General features: G+C 34.3%; 1 protein-coding gene across 11 annotated transcripts in view; it reads right to left on the bottom strand.

The window, feature by feature from the left end:
• The window catches only part of EPHA5 (EPH receptor A5), a 417,840-nt gene that overhangs the window by 227,532 nt on the left and 177,708 nt on the right, over positions 1 to 12,600 (bottom strand). For all 11 annotated transcript variants that reach the window (XM_072940770.1, XM_072940769.1, XM_072940771.1 and 8 more), the window contains one exon: positions 11,035 to 11,698. In XM_072940770.1, coding sequence (XP_072796871.1) covers positions 11,035 to 11,698 — 664 coding nt within the window. The remainder of the gene's footprint in view (positions 1 to 11,034; positions 11,699 to 12,600) is intronic.

Below are 12,600 nucleotides of genomic sequence, written 5' to 3' on the forward strand. Positions count from 1 at the left end.
TTCTTCTGCAAAAAGGGATCATGTGTTTCACTTATTTTGCTGTAATGGAGAGCTGATGAAAGATTTCTGTCTGAATTACATCTCCATTTTTGGTACTATGAAAAATATGATTATTCTTATTGCAATAAATAGAATTGATACAGCACCTCTAAACTCGTGTCTTTTGTTCTCACTTTATTCAGGATGAAATTATTTATTATACTTACTAAGTTGGCTGATGACATAAAATGAAATTTTGTGGTATCATTTAGTATCCTTTATGTTAAAATTATTTTAAACAAAACAGTTTGCCTACTACTTTATATTTCCAAGGTTTATAAATGTTTCTTTTATAATTCTTTCTCAAAACTAAGTTGCCCTTTTCCCTAAATTAATTATTAGAAATATTATTGTTGGAGAAGTTTTAGAGATTTTGATAAAAGAATATGGAAAAAATGTAAGGAAATGGAGGAATTTTTTCCATATGTTCTGCAAATCATTTTAATTCTAACACTACCTGCAGAAGAAGAAAAGTAAAAGTTAACTTTTTCTATATTCATTACAATGTTAAGATGTCAATTGTCATTAAAAGAAAAAATTTACTTTATTTGACAAATATTTCACTTCAACTTTTTTTAGCTATTATCTTTAGTAAAATAACATGTTGACTAAAACATAAATGAAATGTACTTTGGAAAAATAAACTACTTTTTATTTATGATACAATGAATAACAATGAATTTTGCATTTGGTGAGTGGGGAGTGTTTCAGACAGGGATGTATATACCTTTCACTAATTCTACCTTCCCGTTGGCCAGCAACAGTTTTTCAAAATTAAAAAGTTTTATATTTGGACACCGTATACTTATCGACTCCTCACTAAAGTTTAAAGTTTACTAGTTCACCAAAGGCTTTTGATTCCAATAACATGAAGGCCTAATAAAACCTGAAAATGCTCCAGGTATGAACAGCTAGAAATGCTAAATTAAATAGAACAAAGTCTGGGCTGATAAAGTTAATTCATACATCGGGACTCACAAAATGGAGACCACCCCAGTGGCCCAGCACATGTCACAAATCTAAACCTAAATCAGCCTTCACTATGAGAAACGCCTGCCAAAGAGACCTAACATACACCATGACAATTCTCCAACTCAGTATTAGTTAGCGTACCTTACTCTAGAAAGTAGGAGGAAACCCCACTTGTAAGGAAACCCCACTTCCTAGCCAATCATGCCTGTTTCCGAGTTGCCTCTTCTAAAGCACTAAAAAGCTCACTCTTGCTCAAAATCCCTCAGGAAGAGGGTCCCAGCTGCTAGTGAGGCACTGTACTCCCCCAATCCACGAATTATTGTGTCTTGAATAAAGGACATCAAACTCGTTACTAAATTGTTTTAGTTTTGTCATTTGACCAGGCTCATTTGCTGTGTTTGGTCTTAATGCAGGAAAATTTTAAGAAAGTAATATATTGTGTAAGTCTGGGAAGAGAAATCCACAAGGGGCAGAAACAAAGAGGGAGCCAAAGCGTGGTGTGCTACCTGTTAGAGCTGGTTCCATCCTGCTGCTCTGCAGGCCTGGAGGGCTGAGGGCAGATGTGGGAGACTGGAAGACTTGGACTTCTATGCCCCAGGGTCCAGGAGAAAAGGCCAGAGCCTTAGGTCCTAATTGTGGAGCCCTTCAGAGAGTCTGAAACCTTGAAGAACTGGCTGTACCCTCAAGAATGCACTGCTAATCCCAAACTCCCTTACTACATGCAAAATAGATAAACATCTAGGTCCTCCTGTATAGCACACTATAAGGAACCATATTCAATAGCTTGTAATAACCTATAGTAAAAAACAATATGTGGAAGAATATGAATATATATGTTATATATATATATGTATATATATATATCTGAATCACTATACTGTACACCAGAAACTAGCACAACATTGTAACTGGGTAAAATGTGGCCCTTGTGCAAAAGGACAGCCAAAGAGACTCGAGTAAGGGCCTCTTCATGAGGGTAAGAAGTCACAGTCTTCAAGAATCAAAATATGTGGCCTTCCCTGGATAATTGGGGTGGAAATTTACAATAGACACCAAAAGCCACCAAACCTTAATCCTAACTACTATAATACTCCTTAATCTGAGCTACACATTACAGTCACCTAAGGAGCTTCAAAAAAATACCGATGACCCAGCCAGCACCACACAATGGATTCAGAATCTCTTATACTTGTGTCCAGCAATTTAAATTATTAAAATTACTGCATTGCACTAAAAAATATTGAGAAGAGCAGAATGAGATAAAAGTTGGTCTCAATAATGCCTCTTTAGTAAGAAGGAATGTTAACTCATGTGAGGAGCTCCTACAAGTCAATGATAAAAGACAAGAATTCCAAAAATGAATAGGTAATTCATAAATTTGTGATTAGGACATGAGTGTCATTTGTACTTTTTTCTCTACTTTGTTGTAGTGCAATCTTCCCCCTAATTTTCCAGTACTGTTTATTAATAACAGTAGAAAGAATTGACAGTAAATATGGGATTCCAAAGTCATGAAGCAATTAGTAAAAATAAAACATTTTCATTAGGTCCAATACTGTCAAAAGTTACATGATTATAATCTATATCAAAAACTGTATTAAGGAACATCTGGAGAGGAAGATAAATATGTAATTAACGCATAATAGTCATGAAATAACGTGGATAGTGCAATATTTCAACACATATTCAAAGGAATTAGGATAAATACATGTCTGTTCTTGCTCTTAGGTCTATATGGTCCTAAAATTTATCTGTATCTCAGTTTCCTCATCTGTAAAACAAAGAAGGAAAGAACATTCACTCCAAGAGTCCTTTATATTAGTGCTTCTCAAACTTAGATGCACGTAAATAACCCCAGGGATCTTGCTAAAATGCACATTCAGATTCAGCTTTTCTAATGGAGATGCTTGAGAGTCTGCATTTCAAAAGTTCTCAGGTCGTGCTGATGTTGCAGGTCTATGCACTACTCCTGAAGTAGGCCGACTTTAGATGCCTTAACAGGCTATCTCTGCAGGTGTATGTTGTATTATTTAACATTTCACACAGGAGGTAAGTTGGGCTCCGTCTGATTTTGTATTTGGCTACAGTCACACAGCTACCAAACGAAGAGTAAGAAACTAAGAGCTGCGTCACCTTAAAGCCCAAAGCCCTCCATTTACTGCATACAAAAATCTCCTGGTGATTCTACAGATCGATTTTGAGGTTTTAAGTCTACTTAATGATTTTATGCCAGTGTTGGCTACTTTGATTCTTATCATTTGCATTCTTTTTTTTTTTTAACTTTTTGCCCTTAAGAATCTGAGAACAGACATAGAGATGTATGCTGAATCACACTCAGTGAGTTTTCAACATTAAATGTTTTTGTATACACGACTTTTCCCTTGAGAGCTATGCTGATTTATTATCAGACTTTGTGAAAATCTTTCTGCTGCTAGCTGAAGCAAATGATAAAAGAAGCAAACAATAAAACAGAAGGACTACATTTTGATTTCCCAGCACATTTAAGTATCATGGATTTTACAACAGTTCTGAATATATCAATTCAGATATACGATGATATATAATGGCCTTTATCATTAAAAATTTTTTTCTGATAATTATTTTTCTATATTATTTCTAGGTTTCTATATTCTATATCAATGTATATGTTATATTTCTATATAAATTTACTATAATAAAAGTAGCTTATCCAGTGCATCACATTTTAATAAATATTTATTATTAAGAAGTGTTTTGTACAGTACGAACCACCTGAACATGAATATAATCATAAATTTTCCACCCATTTGATCATAATGGAGCTCAAGTTCATTAATGCTACAATTCCTTTGCATGGTAACAATATGCAATGTGCCATCATCATAATAAAACATCCTAGCGGGGGAAGGGTTAGCTCAGTGGTAGAGCGTGTGCTTAGCATGCATTGAGGTCCTGGGTTCAATCCCCAGTACCTCCCTTAAAGTATGTAAATAAGTAAATAAATAACCTTATTACCGCCTCCCCCCAAAATTTTTGAAATTAATTAATTAATTAATTAAAAAATAGTAATAAAACATCCTAGAGACCTACCCGAAGTAAAATGTACACAGTAGTCATTATGTGTTAAATATTGTTAATTAAATATTGTTAATATGAGGTACAATACTTATTTGTACAAACATATATGTATACATATAAGGGCAGGAAGGGGAGACTCAAGATTTTCACAAGTATACTTTCACGAATGAGAAAGTAGGAGTAAAAAATCAAGATCATAAACTTGTCCAGGAGGGATTATAGAGTGTTTGCTATTTCTATTTCCTTTCCTTTATTGCAAAATCTACTTTTTTCTTTTTTTTCACTATACATTTACAGCAGAAGATTTACAAGTTTCTAACAATTGCTGGACCGATGAAATGTTAAGTTCTTAAAAAAGAAAAGGCTTTTATTCTTTCAACGGGTATGATAACTTACAAGTCGCCATCCACCAATACTACTCATAAATAGAGTTGTTTCATGTTTGATATGCACGTATTTGACCCTAGGTATTATTAGGAATTCTCAATCCTTAAGATAGTATAACATGCATGTGAATAGCCTCTCTTAGCAGGTAATTTGAGAAGTAGCAGCTCTTTTATTTCTCAGATTTTAACATGCACATACATCTTTAAATACAATTTTAGAAAGAAAGTAATATACACAAATTGATTACTGTAATATAGATCCCTGCACTGAAAGCTCCCTCTGCTTGTTAAGCATACATATTCTGCATACTCTTGACATGACTTTTTTCCCACATCTATGTGAAACATCACCTTTTCAGAGAAATGTTTCCTTACCACCCTAACTAAATCTGTACACTCATACTGCCAATAACAACTCTCATAAATTGTAACTGTAGATATGTGTCCACTCATATGTTTGTATGCCTAGCTCTCTGCATTCTTAGGATACAGAAACTGTACAGACAGAATACGGTGCTTAGTACAATAAGAAATTAAAGAATGAGTGATAACACTGAACAAGAGAGCAAATCTTCTTTATAAAGAGGGTTCTAATACATTTACATAGCTTTGATCACTTGATAAATAAAAAGGGAAGATTATTCTTGGATAAATGATACTACTCAAGAATATACTCTCTAGTTTGAGCAAACTAGAGAATTTTCTAAGCTGAAGCTAACCTTTGTTTTCCAAAAGACAGACACAGACTCCTATAAATTTACTTTGAATGAGAGATACAAGATAGCTAATGTTTACTGAATAAGTACAGTTTGCTAGGCACTATTCCAAATAATTTTCATATAATGTGTCACTGGATTGCTGTGAGGTAGGTGGAGATGAGGAAAACAAGGAATAGAGAGATTCAATCACTTGGACAGGGAGGTAGAGCTGATAAATGCAGGGGGAGGATCTGACACCAGGCATTCTGGCTCAGAATCTATGTGCTTAAACCCCTAGAGTAAGCTACTTCTCACCAGCAGCATGTTTCCCTATATCCTGTATCTCTACATTGTTATATCCAAGTTAAATTAGTCACATTTCAAAACATACACTTCTTCGTTCTGCAGAATTTTAAGAAAAGTACACTTCCTTCGTTCTGCAGAAATCTAAGAAAAATGTTCACTTTTGCAAAAGGAATCAGTCTATAAACACATTTAGTTTTAGCAGTATACCTGCTCACGTAGGCAGATGAAATATAGATTAGTGGTCCCCAACTAAGAGAGATTTGGCCCCCAGGGGACATTTGGCAATGTACAGGGGCAATTTTTACTATCAAAATCAGGAGTGCAGTAGCCTATTGAATCCAGTGGGGTAGAGACCAAGGAAGTTGTTGAATATCCTACAGTGAATAGGACCAGACTTCCTACAACAAACAAGTGTCTGACCCAAAATACCAATAGCATTAGTGTTGAGAAACCTTGACTTAGAAAAAAAGAAAAGCAAAAAATTAACAAACAAACAAAAAAAGCAGAGCATGCTCTAACATTTTAATAGAATTAATCCAAAATTATTCAACGGAGAAGTTAAAAGGCAAAAAAAAAAATCTATTTCATTATTCTTATGTGTAATACCTGCATATGGATAAAATGACAAATACTTAATTGTCTAGTGGTGGTTTGCAGCAGTAGGACACACAAACACAAGAACACTCACACATCACTGATACACTGTGCTTCCATAATTTCTGTGTTTTGTTAAAATTTTGAAATTAAAATTAGTTTCCTTTTGTTGCATAAAAGAGCAGACCAAATAGGACCAAAAGTTCAACCCCTTTGATGTTTTTTGGTAATATGCCTAATTAAAAATAACTAGACTCTCCAATGTATAATCACATGAACATGTAATAAACAAAATTTCCAGCCAATTTTGTTTCAAACAGAAATATGCACCAGAAATTTGAATGATCAACGTACTGCTTCCTGCAGTATCTGTACTGTTTCTGAGTCAAGGCTCTTTCTTGAGCTCAGTATTTTCACTACATTTTCCTTGCTGGGCAATCATCTCCCAGTTGGATAATTAATAAGTGCTTTTTCTCCACAGTCCTTGGCATGTAACCCCCCTTACCCTGTATTTGAATATGCACTATATACCTTCTTTACTCTGACTGGTTTTGGCAGTGACCCACAATCTAAATCTCTTTCCTCCATTTGATATAAGTGAAACTATAATCATCTAGGGGTAATTTCAAATTACTACTTCATTCCACTAGCAACTGATGAAGATTAGTGGTCTTGCCTTGCATCTGAGTAAGTCAGCAACATAATCACAAGAGAACTCAGCAGGCAACATTTGATTCATGTGAACTCAATTACCTCTGTCAAACACATTCACTTCAATAAAAAGCAGAAACTTCCAAAGTGGTTTTATGCTAACAATTTTGTACTCAAAAAAAAAATTTCATATGACTCTGAAGGGGAAAAAATAGCATGAATTTCATCAGAAATAATAATAAATAGCAAGTATGGAAATATACTTCTATAAATGGATTCAATACATTATTAGTTCCTAAAAATAAAGAACATTTCAAGGAAATAAATTTGTATACTTAAAGCAGTTTATCATAGAAAATTCAGGCTTATATATAAGTAAGCCTTAGAAAAACAAAGGCACTCTATATTTTAAGTTAATACAATAGAAACCAGAGTATTTTGTTACCATATTAAAATCAGATTATTATGGAAAAGGTAGTCAAATTCCCTTAAAGGAAGTTTAAAAAGGGGGCATGAATGATAGATCATAAATTGCTAAACGGACAGGAACTCCTTAATCGCTTCTTAATTGTCTTCTGGGTTGAAGCTATATGTTAATGAGCTGCCTAGCATTCTGATTCCTGACGGTTTAGTTGCTAAAAGCCCTTGGATCAATTCTGTCATGCCCTGCATGTATATCAGGTCACATAGACATGATCTGACAGCAACTACCTGGTCACCTCCTAGAACAGACTCTGTAAATATTAACATAAGATAGTCATTACAACAGGTTTACTCAACCTTCAGCTGCTTCATATAGTTACAGCCTTAATTAAATCCCAACATATTTTGGCTATCAAAGACACTGAATAATCAAATGTAAATATGTAATAAGGCTATGTTATAAACACATTTCAGGATGTGATGTTTTGAGGTCTACAAAAATCACCAAGATGACCTCTGTCATAGTTAATATATCATATGACAATCACATATAATTTAATACCTAGAACTTGAAAATTTAGCCTGAAAATCTTAGGACTAAGTAAACATTAATTTAAAAGACGTATTTGTCAATTCTGTGACCAAAGATATTTTCTACACATAAATACAAAGGTAAAGATCAACCAATAATTTTAAAACACAGTACTCTTTTGTGTCTTTGCCCATTCTATTACCTCTTTTGATTCATTTTCCTTACCTCTTGCCTTTTGATTTCTCATTCCTTAACACAACATATACCACTACTGTCAAGGAGTATGTGGTCCAATGAGGGTGGGGAGTGAGTTATTAATCAAATAATAAATGAACAAACATGTACAAAATCATAACTCTACATAATTCTATGAAGGAAAAATATATGAATAAATAACAGAGGCCTGACCCAGTCTTCAAGGGTCAGGAACAGCTTTTTTGAGGAAGGCGTGTCAGAGCACAGATCTGAAGGATTAGTGTGAGTTAATCGGGCATAATGGAGATAAAAGAATGTTCCTGTGGAAAGGAACAGAATCATAGGTGGACGAGTAATGAAAGTGAGCAAATTGCCTTTGAGAAACTAAAAGAGAGCCAGGGTGGCTCATGCAGATGGGAGGAAAGGAAGCCTAGTTTAAGATGTGTCTAGAGAGAGAACAGGAGCAAAGCCATGCAGGATCTTAGGCTACTTTAAAATCTTTATTTAAAGGAAATCATTAAAGTGTTCAAAGTAAGTGTGTTGGGAATAGGTGGGGACTAAAGAGGACGGGTGTGTGGAACGACCAGATTTGCATGTTTGCAGAGGTGATATACTCACGTGGTTCAAAAAGTGAAACTATATACAAAGTCATTCATTATATTTAAAAATAAAGTTCCAATAAGATACACTTACAGACTGGAGGGAAAAGGAAACAGAGATATGGGTGGTTTTTATGAGATAGCTGGGTGGTCATTTCTATAAATACTTTGTGATGGATGAGAACTGAGTAGTGAGTAGGAAGGAGATGTCAAGAATGATTCCTATATTTTTGGCCTATCACAAATTCTCAGAACATCAAGATCCCTACTTAAAGTTTTGGGGACAGTAGGTTAAAATCAAAGAATGAGTCAGAGCTATGGTAGAATTTTATGTAATACACACACACATACATTTACATTTGCATGAACACATTATGTATGGGTTTAAACATTGTGGGGATATCTGTGATGCTTTAATTCTCCATAAAAAACCTTCTGCATTTATTTATTCATTCAATAAGTTAAGTTATTTATAGGCATTTGAAATTCCTCCTAGAACAGCCACATATCATCTGTACAGGGGACAACGCCAAGAGGCACTATTCACATAGACGACACTGTGCAGAATGCCCTCTGGAGCTCTGTAGTCTATATCCTTCATGACCCACAGCCTTTGTTTCTCCTACCAGAGCGGGTGACGGACGCATCAAGACAGAATCCAGTTACGTAAGTTTCCTACAAGGCAGCCTTTCCAGCTCACCTCTTCTGCTCGCAGGCCTCTACTTCTCAAGTAGTAAGGGTATGAGAAGAGAAAGATATGCAGAAAATGCTTGCACTAAAAAAACATTCTGTCAGAACACTACTTCCCCAAAATACTTTCATGATAAGCACCTGCAGAATATTTTAATCCCAGCAACAATCATAAAATATCCTCTAAATGCAGAGGTCCTCTATGCCATGAATCAATCTGGATGAAGATAAAGGTCATTGTATTCTGAGCTAAGTTACCACATATCATTCTCTAAAATGATGTAAACAAATACTCAAATAGAGCATGCTGTTTTACAATACTAGTAAGCAAATTCTTAGAAATACTAAGATTTATATAGTAAATATTTTAGAAAAACGAATGAAATATATTCAAGGGATTATATTTAATTTCTGCTTCTGATTCTATGATAACATATATCTTCACCTTACAGCAAGAAGACTGCTCAAAAAGAAGAGTTAAGGTAAAGTTAGTTAGAACTTTGCTTTAAATCCAATCCTAAATAAAATATGATTTATTTCCCTGACAAACTTAAAAGCATATCCAAAACACAATTTTGATTTAATAAAATGTTATGTATACATATAAAGGAATAGAGAGTTGTAGATTACAGGGAAAAACAACCATGTGCTTAATTGTAGATGGCAATCAAATATTAGGTGATGCTGAAAAGGAAATTTAAATATGGTACAATATGCTTCCAGAGAGAAATAACTAGGCAAAGTCAATGTGATTTGCAGGTAATTTCCCTAGTTTTGTTTCCCTGGATCTACAGTCAATCTACAGTTAAGCCTGAACAAACTTGAGCAAGTTTGATTCACATTATATACTGGATTTAGAAAAAAAAATGCACATAAAGCTACCAGTGGGATCAGGGGACTTCTTAGTATTTGGTTTTCTCCTCAGTTAATACACATTAACTCTTATTACCTATTTGGCACGTGCACATTATGCTGAAAACAAATTCAGGTTCATAAGGATGGTTTTCTTTTAAGGAAAACATTTTCTCTTCTTCATAAGCTGTTTCTCACTTTGTCATAAAGTATTATCCTGTTCCAAAAATCTATCAATAAATATCCAAGTTTAAAAGGGCAACTCACCACACTGGGGGCAAGATGAGGATATTTTCAAACGAAGAAGAAGCATGCATGATCAAATTTCAATTTAAAAGAAAAATTAAAAGAGAAAAAGAATCTCCAAAGTGCAAATTGCTTTAAAATGACCTTTCTGTATTGGCTTTATCTCTAAATGGTCATGTTCTTGGGCACTACTTATTATGCGTTTAAAATTGGCCTGTAAATTCTTAAAAGCAAGCATGTAATAGCAATTATATGTAAACAACATAGTAAACTAAGTTCTGTCAGCTTACAAACATTTTCCTATGAAGTTCATAAGGCTGAACTTACATCTGAAGAATTTTTAAAAAGCAGTTAAAAGCATGCCAAAACAAGTCTCATCTAAGGTTTGCATCTGAATTTCATATAGCAAGTAAAGGGTGCTGATTTTTCTTCATGGAGAGAAAATGGCAGCAGTGGACAATAATCACACAAAGAAAAGTGATACACAAGGAAATAATCCTTTGGCTTGAGTTGTTTGAAAATAAAACTTTCTGAAAGCCAAATGAATATGAAATATTACACTGCAAGTAAGACACTGAGTATTAATTATGTAAACCCACTAAAATATTACATTAAATCTTTCATCATTGCCAGAAGCTTTAAAATTCTGAGAAGAGAGAAATCAAACTTGAAGAGAAATAATCTCCATAAATTAGCAATGTAAAAGGTCATTTGCTCATAATCATTGGAAGAAATACGTATACATGATCCAACTGAAGCAGACCGCCCCTGCAGATGCACAGGCATACTCTTACCTTGACAGGTGCCGTTTTTCTCTTCATATCCTGCCTTGCACATACATTTCCCGATGGGCACCAGCCACTCCCCTTCTGCGCTGCAGTGCATTTTGGGTGGTTCATCAGTCACCGAATGGTTGACACAGGAGCCCGACACTTCAAGCAACTGAGAAGAATCAGCTCCAGTGATTGTGTCCGGGAAGACAGCCAAGTGTCGTACCACCGAAGGGCATTTTTTATAGTACACACGTACGGAAACCAGAGCAATGCAAGCACCCACATCTTGAAAAGCAAGGTAAAATCCCTTTTTGCTTAGAGGTCCTACATCTCTGACCTCTGTATTCAGTTTCATGACACGGTCACCAAGATCAAGTTCTGTAAAGCTTTCGTCGGCAGCAATGGTATCAATTTTGATGTACTGGTTTTCCTTGATGTTTCTCCCATTCTCCTCATCTGACTCAAAGTAATACATGTTGAAAGTTTCCTTACAGGTTCCCAGTCCTCCAGGAAGGCTATTGCAGTCCCGCAGAGTAAACTTGAGTTCTATGAAGATTCTGGAAGCACCTTCATTGGAGATCCAACTGGTCAAAAGCCAGTTATTCTGATTCTGTTCCATAACTTTGCATACTTGGTATGTGTGGATAGGGGCATAATTTTCATCAACTTCACCAATCTCTTCCCACTGTATAATACAAAATAGACAATTTTTTTTTTAAATTAGAAGATAACCGGTAAAAATTGTCAAAGAAAACTAATTCATGTGTAGAAATTTCTGTAGCCTCAATATACAGTATTAATAGAAGGAGCTATACAGTGAGAATAAAAAGTTATTTTCATTTTTAAAGTAAGTACATTAACAATGCATTAGCCATTGTTTCCAATGTAACTCAAAGGTGAAAACATATGAATGATATTCTCCAGAAAAAATCATGTATCTCAGAGTAAAAATAAAAGAAAATTGAATGCCAATGTAATTAACAAGGAGCAGTGAAAGAAAAGTATGTATATTTGGAATAAATTTAAGTACATAAACTAACAGGGTAGATAAAGTTTGAGAGAAAAAAGGAAGTGCATTTTTTAGAAGATACTGAGAAAAAAAACAGTAAATATTGAAAAGAAAGGAGAAAATTGTAACATGCGAATCCACATTTATTTAATTCTGTCATATCATAAATAACACATCAATGTAATAAAATGTGGAAGAAAACACATTAGCTTAAAACTAATAATAGATGTTTATTCCATTGAACCAATCTGTTTAGACTGGATAACAAAGTATTTTTATAAATTGGATAACACAGTATATTTATCCATGAATCTAGAGACAGAAAGAAAATAAAGATAAAAATTATAGATGAGCAATATAGAGAGGCTTGTCATTTCAAATATTAATTGATTTTTGTTACATATCCTGGGAATGCATCCATTCTTTGTTACTAATGCATTATTTTATGTACAATGACTGTAGAAGGTCTGAATATATATGGGGTGTAGAAAAATTAGTATGATTTATATAGCTTCTAAAGTATTATTCAGCCAAAGAATAGATCTAAACTTCTCTCTTTCCAAGTAAAATACTACAGT

Source organism: Vicugna pacos, chromosome 2 (genome assembly GCF_048564905.1).
Source record: "Vicugna pacos chromosome 2, VicPac4, whole genome shotgun sequence".
NCBI lineage: Eukaryota > Metazoa > Chordata > Mammalia > Artiodactyla > Camelidae > Vicugna > Vicugna pacos.